The 19,545-nt window shown below is 35.4% G+C and overlaps 2 protein-coding genes and 1 long non-coding RNA gene across 6 annotated transcripts in view; 1 reads left to right on the forward strand and 2 right to left on the reverse strand.

Moving 5' to 3' along the window:
- The window catches only part of LOC138334983 (equilibrative nucleoside transporter 1-like), a 33,471-nt gene extending 21,286 nt beyond the window's left edge, over nucleotides 1-12,185 (forward strand). For 3 of the 4 annotated variants that reach the window (XM_069283865.1, XM_069283866.1, XM_069283867.1), the window contains exons 8-15: nucleotides 4,566-4,651; nucleotides 4,862-4,910; nucleotides 5,767-5,864; nucleotides 6,229-6,342; nucleotides 6,494-6,596; nucleotides 8,749-8,834; nucleotides 9,010-9,209; nucleotides 9,709-12,185. In XM_069283865.1, coding sequence (XP_069139966.1) covers nucleotides 4,566-4,651; nucleotides 4,862-4,910; nucleotides 5,767-5,864; nucleotides 6,229-6,342; nucleotides 6,494-6,596; nucleotides 8,749-8,834; nucleotides 9,010-9,209; nucleotides 9,709-9,826 — 854 coding nt within the window. In that variant the 3' untranslated portion in view covers nucleotides 9,827-12,185. Of the gene's footprint in view, nucleotides 1-476; nucleotides 801-932; nucleotides 1,053-4,565; nucleotides 4,652-4,861; nucleotides 4,911-5,766; nucleotides 5,865-6,228; nucleotides 6,343-6,493; nucleotides 6,597-8,748; nucleotides 8,835-9,009; nucleotides 9,210-9,708 lie in introns of all 4 variants that reach the window. The other variant, XM_069283864.1, reaches the window with a different exon arrangement.
- On the reverse strand, nucleotides 1,302-1,935 carry LOC138334984 (uncharacterized). The gene is made up of 2 exons (XM_069283868.1): nucleotides 1,634-1,935; nucleotides 1,302-1,427 (listed from the first exon to the last, which is right to left on the reverse strand). The coding sequence occupies exons 1-2, from the start codon at nucleotides 1,874-1,876 to the stop codon at nucleotides 1,302-1,304; spliced, it is 369 nt and encodes a 122-aa protein (XP_069139969.1). The 5' UTR covers nucleotides 1,877-1,935.
- A 991-nt stretch (nucleotides 12,186-13,176) lies between the features above and the next one.
- Nucleotides 13,177-13,729, reverse strand: LOC138334985 (uncharacterized). The gene is made up of 3 exons (XR_011210216.1): nucleotides 13,629-13,729; nucleotides 13,348-13,524; nucleotides 13,177-13,284 (listed from the first exon to the last, which is right to left on the reverse strand). It is a non-coding gene; the product is annotated as an uncharacterized lncRNA (long non-coding RNA).
- Between the last annotated feature and the right edge of the window lie 5,816 nt (nucleotides 13,730-19,545).

The following is a 19,545-nucleotide window of genomic DNA, read 5'->3' on the forward strand; positions in this document are numbered from 1 at the left end:
TCCATCGATATGTTATTGGAAACACAAGGCACGCATGCATCCGATTTTCGCTATTAATCTACCAATTTGTTAATATAAATTTAAAACCAAATGCTCATGATGAAGTTTTCATTGAAGAAATTCCAAAATGTTTGGAATACTAAACTTAATATCTTTCATTATAGTAGCCATTTGCCTATAAAATTACACGTATCTCAAAAGGATTTATACATGTGATATCTTATCAAAACAGCTATGATCAACTTTACATATTTCAGCTTAAGTGTTGTAGTATGTACACTATACAATATATAAAGTCACGTGCGATACCAAGGCGATTTGATTCATTAATAGCTGTCGATCCGTCAATTTTATAGCTATAATCTTGTATATCTCGTGGCATTAATATGCTTCCGCGTTTTCCTTTTTCTGTAATATACAGGTTTTATAATAATGTGAATGATAACGTAATCAGATCAACCAGCGTTGTTTTGCAGGGAAATTTACCAATATAGTTGCTAGATGGCCAGGTTCCGCTCACGATAGTCATGTATTTCGGATGTCGAATATTAAACAATACTTAGATGCTAACCACAGAACGATGGCGGATGGTTTGATATTAGGAGACAGTGGATATGCCTGCTTAAAGTACTTAATGACCCCTTACCTAAGACCAACCTCAGCCCAACAGGAGCGCTTTAATGGATGCCACAAACGAACTAGGGTCATGATTGAGCGGACGTTTGGTGTTTGGAAAAGACGTTTTCACGTTTTACATGGAGAAATCAGAATGAAACCTACAAGAGTATGTGCAATCATAGGTAGGTGAGTTATAAGAACCGACGTCATATTGTGAAAATGAAATTCTTCTTTATCAATTATTAATTATTAACATTGAATAATATGCTTCTTATGTGGCTACAGTAATACATATTATTTTCTTAAACCAACAGGTGCTTGTGCCGTTTTGCACAATTTGGCAATAATGCTGAGGGAACCCAAGATGGATGCTGATGGCGTAATCGAGACCGATGACATCCCAAACAATGCTCTCTACAACGGGCACCAAGATGGTCAGTCTGTAAGGCGCCACATTACAGCAACCTATTTTGGTTAAAACTGAGAGACTTTACTAATGAAGTAAAATACGAAAAAGCGCTTCTAAAACTTGGAAGAAAAAATGATTTTTAGCAAGAGGAAAAAGAATCTATATACAATAAATCAATTCTAATTCTTTATTACAAGTTAACTTAAGTTTCAATCCAATGTTGTTCTCACTCCTGAAGCTCTCGTCTCAGTTTTTTGTTCAACAACTCAAGGTGTTAACATTGCAGGATCAGTTTTCTTTTCTGCTCCTGCAAAACCTCGAACTGCATCCGCTGTAAATCCGACGTCTTGATCGCCCTTCTGTGCAGTTGCGGCATGACTTGAAGCTCCTTTGCACGTTTCTAAATGCATGAAAAATTAGTGTCATGATTTACATTTCTCTATATAAAAGCGAACAAAATTATTGTTATCTCAATTGTTAGAAAACTACCACATTTACATACATATTTGATGGTAACTACAGTCTGAAAATGCCTATCGGAGGACGTCATATGTCACATATATATACAGTTACATATATAACAAATTGCCCTTTTGTCAAACTTACGTTTTGTGAGTAGCTGGGCCTTGGTATAGGACTAGGATCTGGAGAGACATGAGACAGGTCAGCTTCTACAGCTTCTGAACAGTTACCAGGCTGTATAGACGGAACTGATGCGTCTGTAATCGCCGCCGCCGCCGTCGCTTCCATGGTGTCAGCAGTCGTTGGAGAAGCCAGGAGTGAATCGAGCACCTGAACATCGCAAAATGATGTCGCTAGAAGATCAGATTCGCTGTTATACACCTCCATTACGCATGTTTGATCAGGGTCTGATAGGAAAAAAACGACATGTGTTAAGCATATATAAACTAAACATACACTTACAGGAATATAAAACTATAAAAACAAATCTATTAGACGAGTGAATATGGGTTTTATTATGCTGTATTAAAACAAAGAATGACTGAAAGTGACATATCAAAACTTTCGTTTCAGACTGACCACCGTACCAGTTGTATCGATACGAATCTGTTGTATCTCAAATGGAACGCGCCGTACCAGCAGAATTGTACCGGTAGGCTACAAGTGGTTCGTTTTCAGAAGCGTGCCACTTGGATCCAAGATGGCAAGACCGAGAGTTTCCATTTGTGATCTGAATGTTTTCTTCATTGAAAACCAGACAGAGATTATGTATATCCGATAAAACTATATGGATGATTTATTTCAGTGTATTCCGAAACTATGTATGTTTTACTTTTATATCAATTTTATTGTTAACACCGAAAATACTTTTAAATTCGAAGCGTATCTTTCATATGGGTGCCGCCATCATGGAAAAATCCAAACGCGTTCCATTTTGCGATGCCGTTATCACTTAAGTACAACTGGCACGAATCAGCAAATGGAACGCACGGTGAGTTATTCAATCATTTCTTCATGTAAAGAACCATACATGCAAATCGTACCGAAGTAGCAGAAAAATAGGGGTAAAAGACCGAACTGTTTGAAATCAGGCAGTGCCCTTAGCAATCATACAAGATCTGTCAGTATCTGTCTGATTTAAATTTTAAAACGTTTCAAGGCTGCAATCAAGGGTATGTTGAAATATATATAACATCTCCTGGTGAGCAGCGGATTTGGCCAAGGACACTGACAAAAATTGGAAAAACATACAATGTTTTGGATTGACCGAGATATATCAACACTTCGGATTTCCTTTCCAACGGTTAGTTTCATAAACTGTTGCTTAGTCTAGTTTTGTTATTTGTTCTGATAAACGATAGTTTGTTAGCCTAAGTGATACTAATGCATGGCTTTTTGTTTATAGGATTATGATTTGTTAGGACTTTTTCTCTGGTCATGACATCAGCGTGCGTATTTCTACTGTATTCATTATTCAGTAGTGTTTGAAATTCGTGAAATGTTTAGCCTACTTCGCTTAGGCCTCATTGAGCTATAAATAGAATCGCACTCCCATTGATCAGTAGAGGAGTACAGAGGTCAAAACTATCGCTGTGTAAACAGACGACAAATGTGTTTTAGTTGAAAGTTTGGCCTAGTGGCATTTTTATTCTATAAGTTAGGCTTCCCTTCTCTTTTTTGAAAAAGAAATGGAACATATAGATGTCTAAGTATCTCTTTTGTTTTTGAGCATTATCAGTAGGCTTTCTTAACTTTAAAATGTAACTTCCAAATGAGTGCTAGTCTAGGCTACGAGGAGATAGGCCTTATGGTATTTACATTTAGGCCTACTGCTCAGTATCATGGTATTCACACTCATAGATGGCGCTGGGTATTGACTTTGTAGACGTTTTAAACCCTTTTTAATAAAAAAAAAACAAACAAACAAAATCTTGCCAATCATTTTCATTTTCTAACATACATTGTGCCACACGCTGGCTTACCTTCTTGGACAGGTGTTGGCATTGATGATTCCATGCCTCCTAAACCGATGAAGTTTGGTGAATCCTTGAATAGTTCTACCACTCTCTCTGTAGTTGCGTCCATCGGTTTAGGTGCAGGTCCACCGCCAGTCCACTTGCTACAAGTTTTGTGCACCGAAAACTCCTTTTTAGCAGAAGTGGTCATGTTTGACCATTTTGTTTTCACATCTTTGACTGTTCTTACACTTTTTCCAAGGGAACTTACTTGGGCAGCAATGCTAATCCATACTGTTTGTTTCCGTTGGTTCGTGATGGTGTTGGTCAGTTTTGAGTTTAACAGCCCAATATTTTTTTCAACTAATTCCGTCAAAAGCATTGTCTCTTCGGCATCAAAATGTTTGCCTCTTTGGCATTTGATGCTGGCCATCTTGCTCCAGGAACTACACGTGCATTATGGGAAGAGGGAATCCCCACACTTAATGAAGCTCTAATTGCTCATTAACCATTAACCTTCATTAAACCTTCATTTATTAATGATCATTTAAATGACGTTTTGAACAACACCATTTTAATGATAGATTAACTAAATGTTCATTAGTGATTTAATGAATCATTAAGACTTAATTATGCTTTATTTAATGATTACTTTAATGAACGTTCGAGCAACAGGCCCCTGGATTTGATTTTTGTTGGATATTTTTATGGAATTGACGTTCATAAAGATGTACTATGTTATTAATGTTAATTAATATAACAGACATTGTTATCCAATATTTTTCACAATTTTTCACTACTACTAACTTTTTCATAACATACAATATTTTACCTCCTTGTTATTTTGACATATTCACAAATTTTGCGATCAAGTGCTTTTACTTACATGCATTAGTGCATTCATATATTATTCTTGTAACATTATAATTTGCGTTCAAGCTCTCTTGCAAAGGTACCAAGTCAGGTATGCAAAGACTTATATCTAGTGTGAATAAAGTGGTTAACAGTGCGCAATTAATTAAAACAAACAGTCATAGGTCATATTTTATATGGTCACTCTTTAAACTTTTTAACATTTAAGTTAGAATAGAGTTGCTAACCACTGTTATTGTAACCTTTAGTGGCGACGGGAGTCTATCAGAACAGTGCGTTTGGTTTGGCTGCCATTCTTCCTATGAAGTACACAAATGCCATTGTACTGGGAAATGTAAGTACATAGAAAACTTATTTAAATACAAAATGGCCGATGAGATGCCATTTTAAGTTTCTTAAATATGCCCCTTTGTTGAAGATTCTCTTTGTTTGTAAATGCTTTTTGAAAGGCAAGAAAGGTGCGAAAACAATGATGATAAACAAAATTGAGGAAAGAGCTTTGGTATATATCTATTTTATAGCTTTGTTTTCATTCTTTCCACAGAATTTGTCTGGTGTATTTATTGCTGTTATCAACTTGCTGTGTTCTGCTGGTGAGTGAGACCAAAAATCTATTTGAATTGTTACCTACGGTAAACCTCCGGTTAATTTGAACCGCTGGATAGTTCGAACATGTGATGTTTGGAATAAAGATTGTATAAATAATCATTATAATGACCATACGACAGATAAGTAATGAACATTTTAAGTCATAAATAAAAATTATTTATGCAGATATATCGAACAACAAAGCAGCAAGACCAAATGTTTAATCTGAAGGCCCCGACAATGTATATTTAAATTTGCTGTACTTGATGGAAACACTTGGAGGAAATCGCCAATGTTTGTTAAGTCCAATCTAGATACAGATATCGGTTTAAGTCGAAATTAAAATGTGCATTTAGTCTATCTTTAGTCAGCCAATCAAGGTGTTAAATTACCTGTAAACAGATGCCTCACGCTGGCATATGAGAAAATGATTAAATATATTATCTTCAGAAACAAAATACTCTTCCTATAGATTGTGTGCCTTACATTGCTTATACCAGGTAGGCCTACACCGCCAAAACTGATTTCACCGATTTCAACTCGGATTTTTTCCAGATGCTTAATTTTGGATAATTCGAACTGGTCCAACATTGAACAATATTTATTTAATTTTGTTCAAACTAACCGAAGGTTTAACATATATATATATATAAATATGTAAATTTGGAGGAGAGAGGAGCCAGTTATAGTTCAAAGAATTTCAGGAATCAATTAACTGTGGAATTTAACCGCTGCTAATATCTCCCTGTAATAAGCAATGAAAAATGACCCCGCAAATTTAAAGGGATTTACAGTATTGCATCTTCCAATTCCTTTTCCATTGTTACACTGGAGATAATGTGTGATTTGTTTCGTTTCCAGGGGCCCCTGACCCGAAGGTGCAGGCCATCTATTACTTTGTTGTTGCTATAGTGATTCTTCTGGTGGCCCTAGATGCTTACTTCCTCCTGCCAAACATGGTAAGCTGATTGGGTTATAATTCACACCTATTATTTGTCTGATTCATGTGGAATAACCAATCATCAGGTACACTGAAGATCAAACAAAATTTACCTTCATCAAAAATGGAAGAAACTCTTTTAAGTCACTTGTGTTAGCAAAAGTACAACTTTGAATGACAAAAAAGGTTGGGAAACAGACATTTCACTCAAGAGGTTCTGTTAATAAGAAGGGAAAAGGAGAGTTTATAATTATATGAACTCCCATTGGTTGTATTGTACATTTTGCTGTGCCTTTACATACATGCATTGGAAATTAGTATATTGAGTGTAATTTTCAAAGTAAGAAATAAATTAACTTACTTTTCTCTTTTCATGTTTACAGAAGTTTTACAAGTACTATGAGAGCCAGGTAGCATTGGCTATGACAAACAGTGAGTCACCAAGCTCCACATCCTTTGGTCAGACCATGGGACAGTTCAAAGATGTTTTCCTTAAGGTAATAACAAAACAAGGTATCACACTTGTTACAAGTTATAGATGTTATAAATACAAGACTTAATAATCAATACCGATATTAAACCCTAGCAGTATATCAGGAACAGGTCTAGGCATTATCATTTCATTATTCATTGCTGTGTTGTTTCCAGATCAAGGTGCAGGCTTTCTGTGTGTGGTTTGTGTTCTTTGTTACACTGGCCATCTTCCCTGGAGTCTGGAGTAACGTCAAGAGGATAGACTTCCCTCTCAGTGGTATGTATCACACAGATATAAATTTCTCCCATATATTACCATTGCAATAGCCTTTGCCTGTGAAAAGAATAAAAAGAACATTGACACCTTTGCTTTTTGAGAAAACTTAAATAATTTTATTTTATAAAATCAAATGTCTTATATAGAGCATCTTACATGAGTGGCTATGTAATATGAAATTTATTATATGGGTTTGATAATTTGATATACAATGTACAACAAGCCTTTATTATACGTGTGACATATCAAATTATTGAACAAAATTATGACAATGATAAACGGGCCAGTTATGTGATAAATATGCCGTGTCAGTGTTTAGGGTGGGGGGGGGGGGGGGGGGGGGGGGGGGCGTAATTTCTAATTTCTGTATTATTAGCTCACCTGGTCCAAAGGACCGAGGTGAGCTTATGGGATACCGCAGCGTCCGGCGTCCGGCGTCCGTCAACAATCGACTTCTTCTCCATAACCGCTGGTCGGATTTAAATAAAATTTGACTGGAAGCATCCTTATGGGCTACTAACTGAAAATTGTACAAATGATGGGGCTGCCCCCCGGGGGCCTGAGGGGCGGGGCCAAAAGGGGTCAATTTGGCTATTTCCATATAAACGACTTCTTCTCTGAAACCAAGCATGGGATAGCACCCATAATGCAATGGTAGTATCCTTATAGGGTGGGGATTAAAGTTGTACAAATGATGGGGCTGACCCCCCGGGGGCCTAAGGGGCGGGGTCAAATGGGGTCAATTTGGCTATTTCCATTTAAACAACTTCTTCTCTGAAACTAAGCATGAGATAGCACTCATAATGCAATTGTAGTATCGTTATAGGGTGGGGATTCAAAATTGTACAAATGATGGGGCTGACTCCCGGGGGGGGCTGAGGGGCGGGGTCAAAAGGGCTCAATTTGGCTATTTCCATATAAACGACTTCTTCTCTGAAACCAAGCATGGGATAGCACCCATAATGCAATGATATCATCCTTATAGGGTGGGGATTCAAAATTGTACAAATAATGGGGCTGACCCCCCGGGGGCCTGAGAGGCGGGGTCAAAAGGGGCCAATTTGGCTATTTCCATATAAACGACTTCTTCTCTGAAATTAAGTACGGTATGGTATAGCACCCATAATGCAATGGTAGCATCCTTATAGGGTGGGAATTCAAAATTGTGCAAATGATAGGGCTGACCCCCCGGGGGCCTGAGAGGCGGGGTCAAAAGGGGCCAATTTGGCTATTTCCATATAAACGACTTCTTCTCTGAAATTAAGTATGGTATAGCACCCATAATGCAATGGTAGCATCCTTATAGGGTGGGGATTCAAAATTGTGCAAATGATAGGGCTGACCCCCGGGGGGCCTGAGGGGCGGGATCAAAAGGGGTCAATTTGGCTATTTCCATATAAATGACTTCTTCTCTGCAACTAAGCATGGTATAGCACCCATAATGCAATGGTAGCATCCTTGTAGGCTGGGGATTCCAAATTGAGCAAATGATAGGGCTGACCCCCGGGGGCCTGAGGGGTGGGGTCAAAAATGGTCAATTTCCATATAAATGACTTTTTCTCTGCAACTTAACATGGGATTGCGCTCATAATGCAATGGTTACATCCTTAAAGGGTTTGGATTCAAAATTTTGCAAATGATGGGGCTGACCCCCCCCAGGAGCCTGAAGGGTGGGGTCAAAAGGGGTCAATTTAGCTATTTCCATATAAACGACTTCTTCTCTGCAACTAAGAATGGAAGAGCACTTATAATGCAATGGTAGCATCCTTATAGGGTTGGGATTTGAAATTGTACAAATGATAGGGCTGACCCCCGGGGCCTTAAACGGCAATAGATGCGAGGTCAAAAAGGTCAATTAGGCTACTATTTTCATATAAATTACTTTGTCTCTGAACCTATGTATTGGATAGCATATTTGTATGGTATCAATAGCATCATTGTATGGTTGTGATTCAAAATTAAACTTTGGGAGTCAATTTTGCTTATTTTTCTAATTGTCAGATTCTTGTGATAATTACTAACAAAAAACCAGGTGAGTGATACAGGCCCTCTGGGCCTCTTGTTAAAATTAGAATTCAATATATTATATGTCTAATATAACGTTAAGGATGATGATATGTCAAAAATCAGAAGAATTATTCACTCGTTACAGATGGAATGTTTGTGGGAATTTTCTGCTTCTTGAGTTTCAACTTATTTGCTGTTTTGGGAAATCTGACATCTGAGTTCATTAAAGTGGTAAGTATTTATACCCTATGTACAAAACACTTTATGATAGTAATTAAATACCACAGTAATACTGTGAGGCATTGCTAGTTTGTGCCTTGTTTTATTTTAAAGTCTGACCCTAAGTATGTGTTGATCAGTAAGTTGTACTAGTATAATACACTAATATTTTCTCTTTGTTTTGCAGCCTGGTCCTAAGTATGTGTGGGTACCCATCCTGCTGCGTGGCCTGCTCATCCCCTATTTCATGTTCTGTAACTTCCAGCCAGGTACAGGGCGAACAGTAGCCGTCCTCATAGAGAGTGACTATGCTGCTATATTTGGTGGAATCATTCTGGCCTTCACCAGTGGTTACTACAGTAGTCTGGTTATGATGTATGGCCCAAAGTAAGTACCATATGTGAATATTACTCGTCTTAGAATGTTCAAACATAACTTGTAATATTGCTTACATTCATTCACATTGTTAAAAACCAGTGTCATTGAAGAATGTATCAGATTTTGCGGGTAAAGTTGAAATAAAACCACCAACCTTGAGTCGGAAAGGGCTACTGGAATATCAAGAATGTCAAGACATCTGTACCACTGAAATTTGGATGATATTTTTGTGTAGTATTGATTGGAAGCATCTAGATTGCTATTTTGAAATGCATGATAAATAAGTGCAGATAAAAGTACAGTTAACCAGCTTATGTTCGCAGTGACATAATTTTGCGTTTTCATACATAACGACTTTTTCATGCATATTTGAATTCACGCTTGAGACCTCTGAAGTTCTACTTTTCCAGAATTTAAAACATTTTCGTATAAAAATAAGTTGATTTACAGTAATCAATGAAATCGATCAAGATAAAATTCAACAATGTTTAACATTTTCTGCTTGTAGGTTGGTGGAACCAGAGGTGGCTGGTAAGGCCGGCATGATTATGGCGTTCTGTCTGGTGACGGGTATCACAACGGGTGTGGCTTTCTCCTTCCTGTTATCAGTCATGGTCAACTGGTAAAACCGATGGAATCTCGGACAGCATAACCTACATGTCCTTAACATAGGTGTTTGTCCAGTGTCAGGGAAAAATGCAAAGCTCATCTGGTAGCTATTACTGCAGGAACACCGCTGGACTTTATCGACCCCCATTTTATTTGTGCAATCATCTCCTACCAATGATGTCGAACTTGCAGGAATCTACCCATGATGAAGTTTCAGCAATTTCTTCAATCCAAAATATTCATGTTGGAATCAAATAGGCCTACATGTACTCGTCTTAGATGAATTGTCTAGGAGTTATGCAAAAGATCAATATGATAGTGTGGCCTGAAGGTTCAGTCAATGAAATATCGGGATGAAGAATGGGTGTTAGTCTTTATAGATTTCTTTACCTGGGATAATCTATAATGTATCATGGGCATACATTCTTCCTTGATGTACTATCTTAAAAGTAAATACAGTTGCTTGAAGGCAATGTATTTAAATGATGATGTTTTAACATAGTCAAGATTTTGTTCCTGGAAAAAAGGAGTTATGAGATCAAATTTGATAATCATTAGCGCTAGTTATAAAATTCAACCTTTTATCTTAAAACTTTGTATAAAATGTTTGTTTGTTTCACCGTTTAAGGATAAAATGTTAAGTGCTCTGTTTACAGCAAACCATAGTTGTTGTATTTTCTAACTATGTACAGAGATGTCGTGTTTGTAGACATGAAACATCCTACTCTTTGTTACATGTTTGTTTTAATGTGTTTTGTTTCTGTTTTTATGTGTGTATGTAAGTGTGTGGCCTAATGAAGGATACTTACATATATCATCCTTCAGAACATTTTTCCTTGAAAGTATATACAAATATGCCAAAGTTGTGAAATACCATATTAGCTCATCTAAAGAAAGCCAAAGCTCCAAGATTAAATCATTATTATATATTAGCACTGTGGTCATCATTCTTGGAAACTCAAGAGTCACAACTCAAATGATAGAGCGGTGACTCAAAGGCTTACCACCATGCACTATGATTAACCCTGCCACATCCAAAGCTTCCAGGGTAAATGCTGGTTATTTTCACATCAATTTGATGTATAATTAATTACATTGCCAATATCTAAGTCTCAGGAGAAAATTTGTGTTCAAATCAAAACGTTTTTGATCCGAAATGAAACTGTTCAGGAATCCTGAACCTCACGGTACAGGGACCATTCAATAATTAATCAGGGTTGTTGGTCGCTCACTGCCGAATATTTTAATGTGTTTATACAAAAACCTTTACTGCCTTCTATCTATTGGTTAAAGGTTAAAAGTGCTCTTCCTGGCCCCATTTTCCATTATTTACCATAAACATACATATTTTGGCAGTAATCTTATATTAGTGATTTTCACGCCAGCATGATTGCACTAAAATGTAATTGTCTTTTGTATTTTATTTCTATATACATTGTCTATCGTTTATGTAGCCATTATGATGATTTCACGAACCTCATCATATTCCTAACTTGTTTATAGCTGTTCTTAAGTTTGATAACGTCAAAATATGTGTGTTTACAGTATCTTAAATAAATTAAATATTTCATTAATAGTACATCTTATTTTATAATGAAATGTATTTACTAGTTTTAAATAATCATTGATGTTTTTTGGTTTTTCCCCCATCTTTTAAACCTAATTAATAAACTACCTTTCTGATAATGCATGATGATGTGCTCCCTGCCTTAACTTTCAATTTACAGAAAGTATTGACAGTGCTATGATAACTAACTCAATGATGCGTAGCTTGCATGACTATTAACTATTTATTTCAAATTAATTCTGATGATACTTACATTAAATTTACTGCTTTTAATTTATTCATGCGCAGTATTGGTCCTATGAGATAGGTGGTGGTGATGCTAAGCTGTACTTAGTCTGTATTAATGTTTTGGTGTCACCAATCTGTACACAGTCTGTGTTTATGTTTTCTATCTATTATTTCATTTCCGATAATTTGTCCTCTCCTGTTCTGCTTTATCTCTAATATTCAGGTTAAGTGTTTTCTAATTTTTCATAGTAAAGTTAAGTGTTTAGGATATATTTGTTTTGTAAATATGGAGTCATTTGATGTGTTCAATTTTATAACTTTTTATTTTTTGGGAAATTCCAGGGTTTTCATGTAATTAACTGAGAAATAGGGAAAGATAACATCCTTGCCAATGAAATGATGTAATATTGAAATTGTTGAATTTTTTTTTTATTTCTGGAAATTTGGCTTTCTCCGAAAGCTTTTCTTTAAAGCAGTTACTGGCATACATGTTTGCTGTATGGATATAATATTATCATATATAATATTTGCCGAGTGTCTTTGTTAATATTATACTTTATCAATGCAATGTTATTCCTGACTGTTGAAGATGTTTGTTTTTATTATTCACCAACCTACATATATGCATGCTGAGTTTCCTATTCTGTGTTTGCATATTACAGAGTTATCTGCCCTTGTGGCTAGGTATTGATTGTGACGTTATCAATTTGAGAGCATGTCATGCAAAATGATGCAAGAATTGCTCAGCAAATAATGACGTCATGATGGATACATACCCGTAAGGGAGGTAACTCTGTAATATGCATAGACAAATTATTTTAGCAATGAATATTCCACATGGTTACCGAGTATATTCAATATTTATGTGTGCTTATCACGAGAGTTGCTATTGAAAGCCGTCTTGTCAACTATATGACACAGTGTACATAAGTTACTGTTTGCTTTAGGAGAAATACCTATAGTCATTTTAATATAGTCCTTTGTTATGATTGTAAGTTCTGTTACTTATACCGATAATACCTGAAACTTGGCCACAATGCTGTTAAAGCTGGTCTTGTAACCTTGTTCAGTCTTCCAAACTTATTACCATTTAGATTAATAATGAATAATTATAGGTTTTAATTAGAAATCCTTTAAGAATTCACTTTAAACCAAGTATAGTATTAGTGTTAGAAGTCACATATTAAATGTAAAGGAAAAGTCACAATTATTCTGAACATGTTAGACTTATAACTAGTTCTACTACTGTAGGAACACTGACATGGATCTGTAGATCTATGTTAGACTTATAACTGGTTCTACTGATGTAGGAACACTGACATGGACCTATAGATCAATGTTAGACTTATAAATGGTTCTACTGATGTAGGGACACTGGCATGGACCTATAGATCAATGTTAGACTTATAAATGGTTCTACTAATGTAGGAACACTGACATGGATCTATAGATCAATGTTAGACTTATAAATGGTTCTACTACTGTAGGAACACTGACATGGACCTATAGATCTATGTTAGACTTATAAATGGTTCTACTACTGTAGGAACACTGACATGGACCTATAGATCTATGTTAGACTTATAAATGGTTCTACTAATGTAGGAACACTGACATGGACCTATAGATCAATGTTAGACTTATAAATGGTTCTACTACTGTAGGAACACTGACATGGACCTATAGATCTATGTTAGACTTATAAATAAATGGTTCTACTACTGTAGGAACACTGACATGGACCTATAGATCTATGTTAGACTTATAAATGGTTCTACTACTGTAGGAACACTGACATGGACCTATAGATCTATGTTAGACTTATAAATGGTTCTACTACTGTAGGAACACTGACATGGACCTATAGATCTATGTTAGACTTATAAATGGTTCTACTAATGTAGGAACACTGACATGGACCTATAGATCAATGTTAGACTTATAAATGGTTCTACTACGTAGAAAGATATAGATCATGTTAGACTTATAAATGGTTCTACTACTGTAGGAACACTGACATGGACCTATAGATCAATGTTAGACTTATAAATGGTTCTACTAATGTAGGAACACTGACATGGACCTATAGATCTATGTTAGACTTATAAATGGTTCTACTAATGTAGGAACACTGACATGGACCTATAGATCTATGTTAGACTTATAAATGGTTCTACTAATGTAGGAACACTGACATGGACCTATAGATCTATGTTAGACTTATAAATGGTTCTACTACTGTAGGAACACTGACATGGACCTATAGATCAATGTTAGACTTATAAATGGTTCTACTAATGTAGGAACACTGACATGGACCTATAGATCAATGTTAGACTTATAAATGGTTCTACTAATGTAGGGACACTGACATGGACCTATAGATCAATGTTAGACTTATAAATGGTTCTACTAATGTAGGAACACTGACATGGACCTATAGATCAATGTTATTGAAATTTCATAATATAGCTGTAAAAGAAAATATTATTTACCTATTACCAGTACTTATGATTTTGCTCATGAAATTTTTGCAGCTATACCAACATCATGCAAAATGGTGAAAATATTATCCCCACGAAAATAATTCCCTACATTCAGCCAAAGATTTTTTTTCTCCTTCGACATGCAGCTTAACTTATTGGGCCTTAGTCCTTCACATTCCTGTCACTAACTTTTGATATTTAAGAGTATTAATCAAAACCTGAGAGCATAGCAGAGAAAACTTCAGTCCCATGTGCTCTGATATGATCTCTTAAAAAAAGTATTAAAAAACCTATACTGCTGTCAGCTATTGTGTTCAAGATATAAAAAACAAACCTTATATTTTAAATATTTTAAAAATGATTTTTGATTTTGTGCATTATATGTATATATTTCATATTACACCATCATTGTTTCATCCAACTGCTTTCACTTTCATGCCATCTTACTTAATGTACAGTCAGTATTTTTATTGTTGATTTTATGAGATATCACTGATATAAAGACTTCTACTTGAAGACATCTCATATTGTTCAAATAATGTTTTTTCTGTGTCGTTTGTCACGTGCATACACCAGTCCTGCCCAATCAAACAAAATCTTCATCACTGCCTATTCACATTTTACTGATGTTTGTTTTTATTGTTGCCTTAGACAGCTATTCTGCTATTGTCTATTACAGAGTTATATGCCCTTGTTACTAGTGATGGTGATGTAATTAGTTTTTGACCATAAATGATGCTGTTTCCTGTGAGAAATATGAGGTTATTCTCATAAACACATAATCCATTGTGACGTCATTATTTTTTAGCATAAATCATGACATTTCTTGTGCGGAATATGACGTCACAAACACATGACATAATAATCAGTACTTAATGCAAGGGTAGATAACTCTGTAGTACGTAAATGTAATAATGTACAGACCTAGCACTGATACATAGGCATTAGTTAGGTGTTAATTGATTAAGGAATGTTGATTAAAACGTTAAAAATTTATCATTAATTCTGATCAAATGATTTCATCGGCAAAGGACTTTTCCACTTGTAAATTTGCCAGAGATGAAATCAGTGATAATGATTAAAGTGGATTTTTACCTAATCTTGATATTATAAGAAAGGGGAATAACTCAATGCTAGGTTTTCTGTTAGCAAACCTAGCAATAATTACCTTTCACTGTTGATTTGAACATTTGTGGCCATCTGTTCAATGGCATCGGTTATGTTTGGCTGAACCAGCTTGGTATCACTGTAGGGACTTGGACCCCACCCTACTTGGCAAAAAAGCATGATTTACACAGCAAATGTAGAATTATAAACTTACTCACATAATTAATGTTCAAGCTTACCAAGAGCTTTCAATGGCTAGCTACTGTTATATATTTTTCGACAAAATATTTTACTTCAATAATGTCATTATAGTAGACTTATTATACATTGCTTAAAGCTGTGACTTGAGATGTACAGGACTTTGAATTGTTTGTAGTTTTTGTGCAGATTTTGATCGTTCATCTGTTTTCCTTGAAAGTTGGATGTTTTAATTATGTAATGTAACTAAAACTGTTTCAAGTTCTATCCGACAATTCCAGTTTATACATCAGCTGAAAACTTGCCAGAAAATTGAAAAAAATGAGGAAAGTGTTATTTAAGAATGTTACAATGTATTTTCAATGTATTTTCAAGTTCATTGTTCTCCAATTTGGATTTTTCTTGCAGTGCATTGATATTACAAGCATTAACCAAACCGTTATTAAATAAAGAGAATTCAACTTTATGAGTAATCTTGGATTTAAGAAAGACCACTAGTTGTCCTAATTAAATATCTGTAGTGTTCTTATCTAGTCTAAGATTTCTATGGAAGGATTACCCAAGTTTCTCATTATGTATCTTGTCTCTCTAGATTTTTATTCTGTAATGAAATTATCTCTATCTTTATTATATCCTCACCATACCATGTGTGTTGATGAATGTAATATTTGACATGTATCCATTTTGAAAATATCTGAATAAACTCATGATAAGGACATATGTGTTCTCTTGTGTGTTTATGTATTGTATAACATGTAGTGTATGTAAATTTTCATGACTTTTGATACGTACACACCCACTGTGTTGGCTGTGACTAGTGCCCAGGGCACCTAAAAATGTAATTTGGGGGAGGGGGTTCATGTAATACAGAATTGAAATACAGTTGTAGCTTGGTAATAAAGTATCAGATATATCCTTTGATATTTGCATCATATTGACCTCTGTTAATGAGGAGAATTCTAGGTTCTATTTCCTATTCTATATGCAAGGCATTAGAAATTAATACTTGATATGTGGACCAATCCAAGAAAAATGGTGTGTGTTGCATTCCAAAACCAGGTAACAGTGACCTATATTTTGACTCAATTCCTAAGAAAACTTGTGCAGGCTTTCGTCATTACGAAGGCACTAAAGCATCATATTTTGTATACAAGTTCATCTAGGCGAGGGGAATAAAACCTTAATTCTGACTTGTTAAACAAGAGGCCCATGGGCCTTAACGGTCATCTGACTCATGGCACAAAGCAACAAAGTCACAGTATAAAGTAGTGGTTAACAATTAATAAGCAAAGCTCCCATTTTGGACCCCTGGGCCCAGTTTCATGAACATTCCTTAACTTAAATTTCCCCATAGAAAAGCATTACGAAACTTAAGGAAAAAATCTTAAGTTAAGGAGCCTTCCTTAAAATCTGTAATGCTTTTCTATGGAGAATTTTAAGTTAAGGGATTCCTTACATTTAAGGAATGTTAATGAAACTGGGCCCTGCTGTTCTTTATAAAATATGTTTGTCCTCACCTAAAGTTCCCCCTTTTGAGCCCCGCCCCTCTGTCCCCTAGGGTCCGATGTAACTCGTTTATATTAAATATGATTGTCCTTCCCCAGTGATGTTGCACACAAAATATGGATGCATTATTCCACTCAAGGGTTAAGGAGGAGTAGGCTTATAAAGCAAAATTTAATAAAAATTCCCCCTTCTGAGCCCTGCCCCTCTGTCCCCAGGGGTTGGACTTATCTCATTTATAAAAATTATGATTGTCCTTCCCCAATGATGTTTCACACAAAATATGGATGTAATCCACTCAAGGGTTAAGGATGAGTAGGCTTTTGTATAAATAGTCTTACGCATGACTCACGACGATGGACGAAACACGATGACAATAGGTCATCCTGACCTTCGGTCAGATGACCTAAAAAGTTAATCAAATAAAATATCTTGTGAACAGCTACCCTAGCAAGGGTCACTCTTTGTGATGTTTTGATATAGAGGAAATACAATTGACCTGCCTCCAACACAACGTTTTGAGGTTAAGGCAGTCAAAACTTTTTAGATTACCTAATATCCAGAGGTGGAAGACTCCTAGAAGAACATAGATACCACTTCGGTTTTAAAAGTTCTTGGTAAACCCTTTGTTTTCTATTGTTATCTTTATATCATGTGACCATTTTTGTGTTCTGTGTGTGTCTTGATAAAGTGTATCATCTGAAAAGTATGGCAATCTCTTTGTCCACGTTGTTAAATTACTTCTTTGCCCCATAAAATTAAGAAAATAAAAAAACATAAAATTAGCATAATGTATCAATTTATTTTGAAATGCATTATTATGTTGATGTAGTGGCAATTGATCTTATGCATAAATTAATCATGCATTGTCCAACAAAATTAAACTTTCATATACATATAGAGCTCAAAAATTCTAAACATGCTTTAGATGGTCATAATATAATCAATATGATAATGGTTTACATGTATTAATATAAAATATCACTATGTAATAAGTCAAGTTGATTATGATTTGAAAGACATTAAAACTACCATACATGCACAGAGCTTCTGTTCTATAGGGTAGAACATGCTACTGCTGAAGAGACTTGGTGAAATGCTGGCCTTGATAACTTTAGGAACATAGAGAGATTTCAAACTTAACAGTAACAATAACAATATCAGTACAGTGGTAAATCACTTAATGTCATGTTGGTTAATGTCACATTTCTCTGAATATCACATTTTGTCTGACAAATGGAACATGACATTAAGAGGATTCCGCTGCATGAACCTTATACATGAATTCATTCACATTAGGATTCCAACAGAAATACTTCACTCCAATGGCTTTAACAATTCTCAGTAGCGTCATTGTTCTCCATAGGCATAAATTGTCACTAGTCTCACATCCACCTCCCAGACCAGATGAACCTTCAGCAACAAAAGTCTGGGAATGAAAGACTAGAATTGTTGCCAGTAAAGAAAACCAATTTATTTTCATGTGCAAATAAATTCAACAAATTATTCAAAATCTCGAACACATTTCAAGCACTATATGAACTTGGAAAGAGGAAGTCAATTAATTCAATTTGCAATATCTCGTAATCACTGTACCCTCTAAAGGTGCATTTTTTTCTTACGAAAATACCATGCATGCTTGCAATTTTTTGTGATTTTGTATTTCAAGAAATAATTCAGATTTTGAAACATTGTTTGAAATCATCATTGTGAGAAAAATTTGAAATCATCATTGTGAGAAAAATTTGAAATCATCATTTGAATTTGAAATCATCATTGTGAGAAAATTGGGATTTTTGATGATTTATTTGGATTCTTTGTTCCCATAGTATCTTTGAATATGACTGTTCAGAAAAGTCATGTTTTGCGGTCACCAAGTAGGTTAATTTCCATGAATTTACGGTAAATCTCCCCCCCCCCCCCCCACAATTAGAATCAAAGAAAAGATCACAAAATTTTCTATTTCTATTCAGTATTCTAGCTTGCAAAACTTAAGAAATTAAAAAAACATGAAGATACAAACAAATACTACTAGATATACAGTTGCATTGATTGGCACAAATTAAGTCTCCTTCAGATCCTGCAGACAATAAAATATTAATGAAATTTAATATATTCATTTTGTCAAAAATGCGATAATTGAAAAGGAAGAGATATAATAAGATAACTTTTTTAATGTGTTTAAACAGATCTTTATTTGATAGAATGACTTAGTCGGCAAAAACAAACTACAAGGTATTCTCTAGCTGTACAGAGCTATCCTAACGACTTTGAGGGCATGTTCTCTAGCTGTACAGAGCTATCCTAACGACTTCGAGGGCGTATTCTCTAGCTGTACAGAGCTATCCTAACGACTTCATGGGCGTATTCTCTAGCTGTACAGAGCTATCCTAACGACTTCATGGGCGTATTCTCTAGCTGTACAGAGCTATCCTAACAACTTCATGGGCGTATTCTATAGCTGTACAGAGCTATTCTAACGACTTCATGGGCGTATTCTATAGCTGTACAGAGCTATTCTAACGACTTCGAGGGCGTATTCTCTAGCTGTACAGAGCTATCCTAACGAGTTCATGGGCGTATTCTATAGCTGTACAGAGCTATCCTAACGACTTCGAGGGCGTATTCTCTAGCTGTACAGAGCTAT

The sequence above is a fragment of the Argopecten irradians genome, chromosome 11 (assembly GCF_041381155.1).
Source record: "Argopecten irradians isolate NY chromosome 11, Ai_NY, whole genome shotgun sequence".
NCBI classification, from domain to species: domain Eukaryota; kingdom Metazoa; phylum Mollusca; class Bivalvia; order Pectinida; family Pectinidae; genus Argopecten; species Argopecten irradians.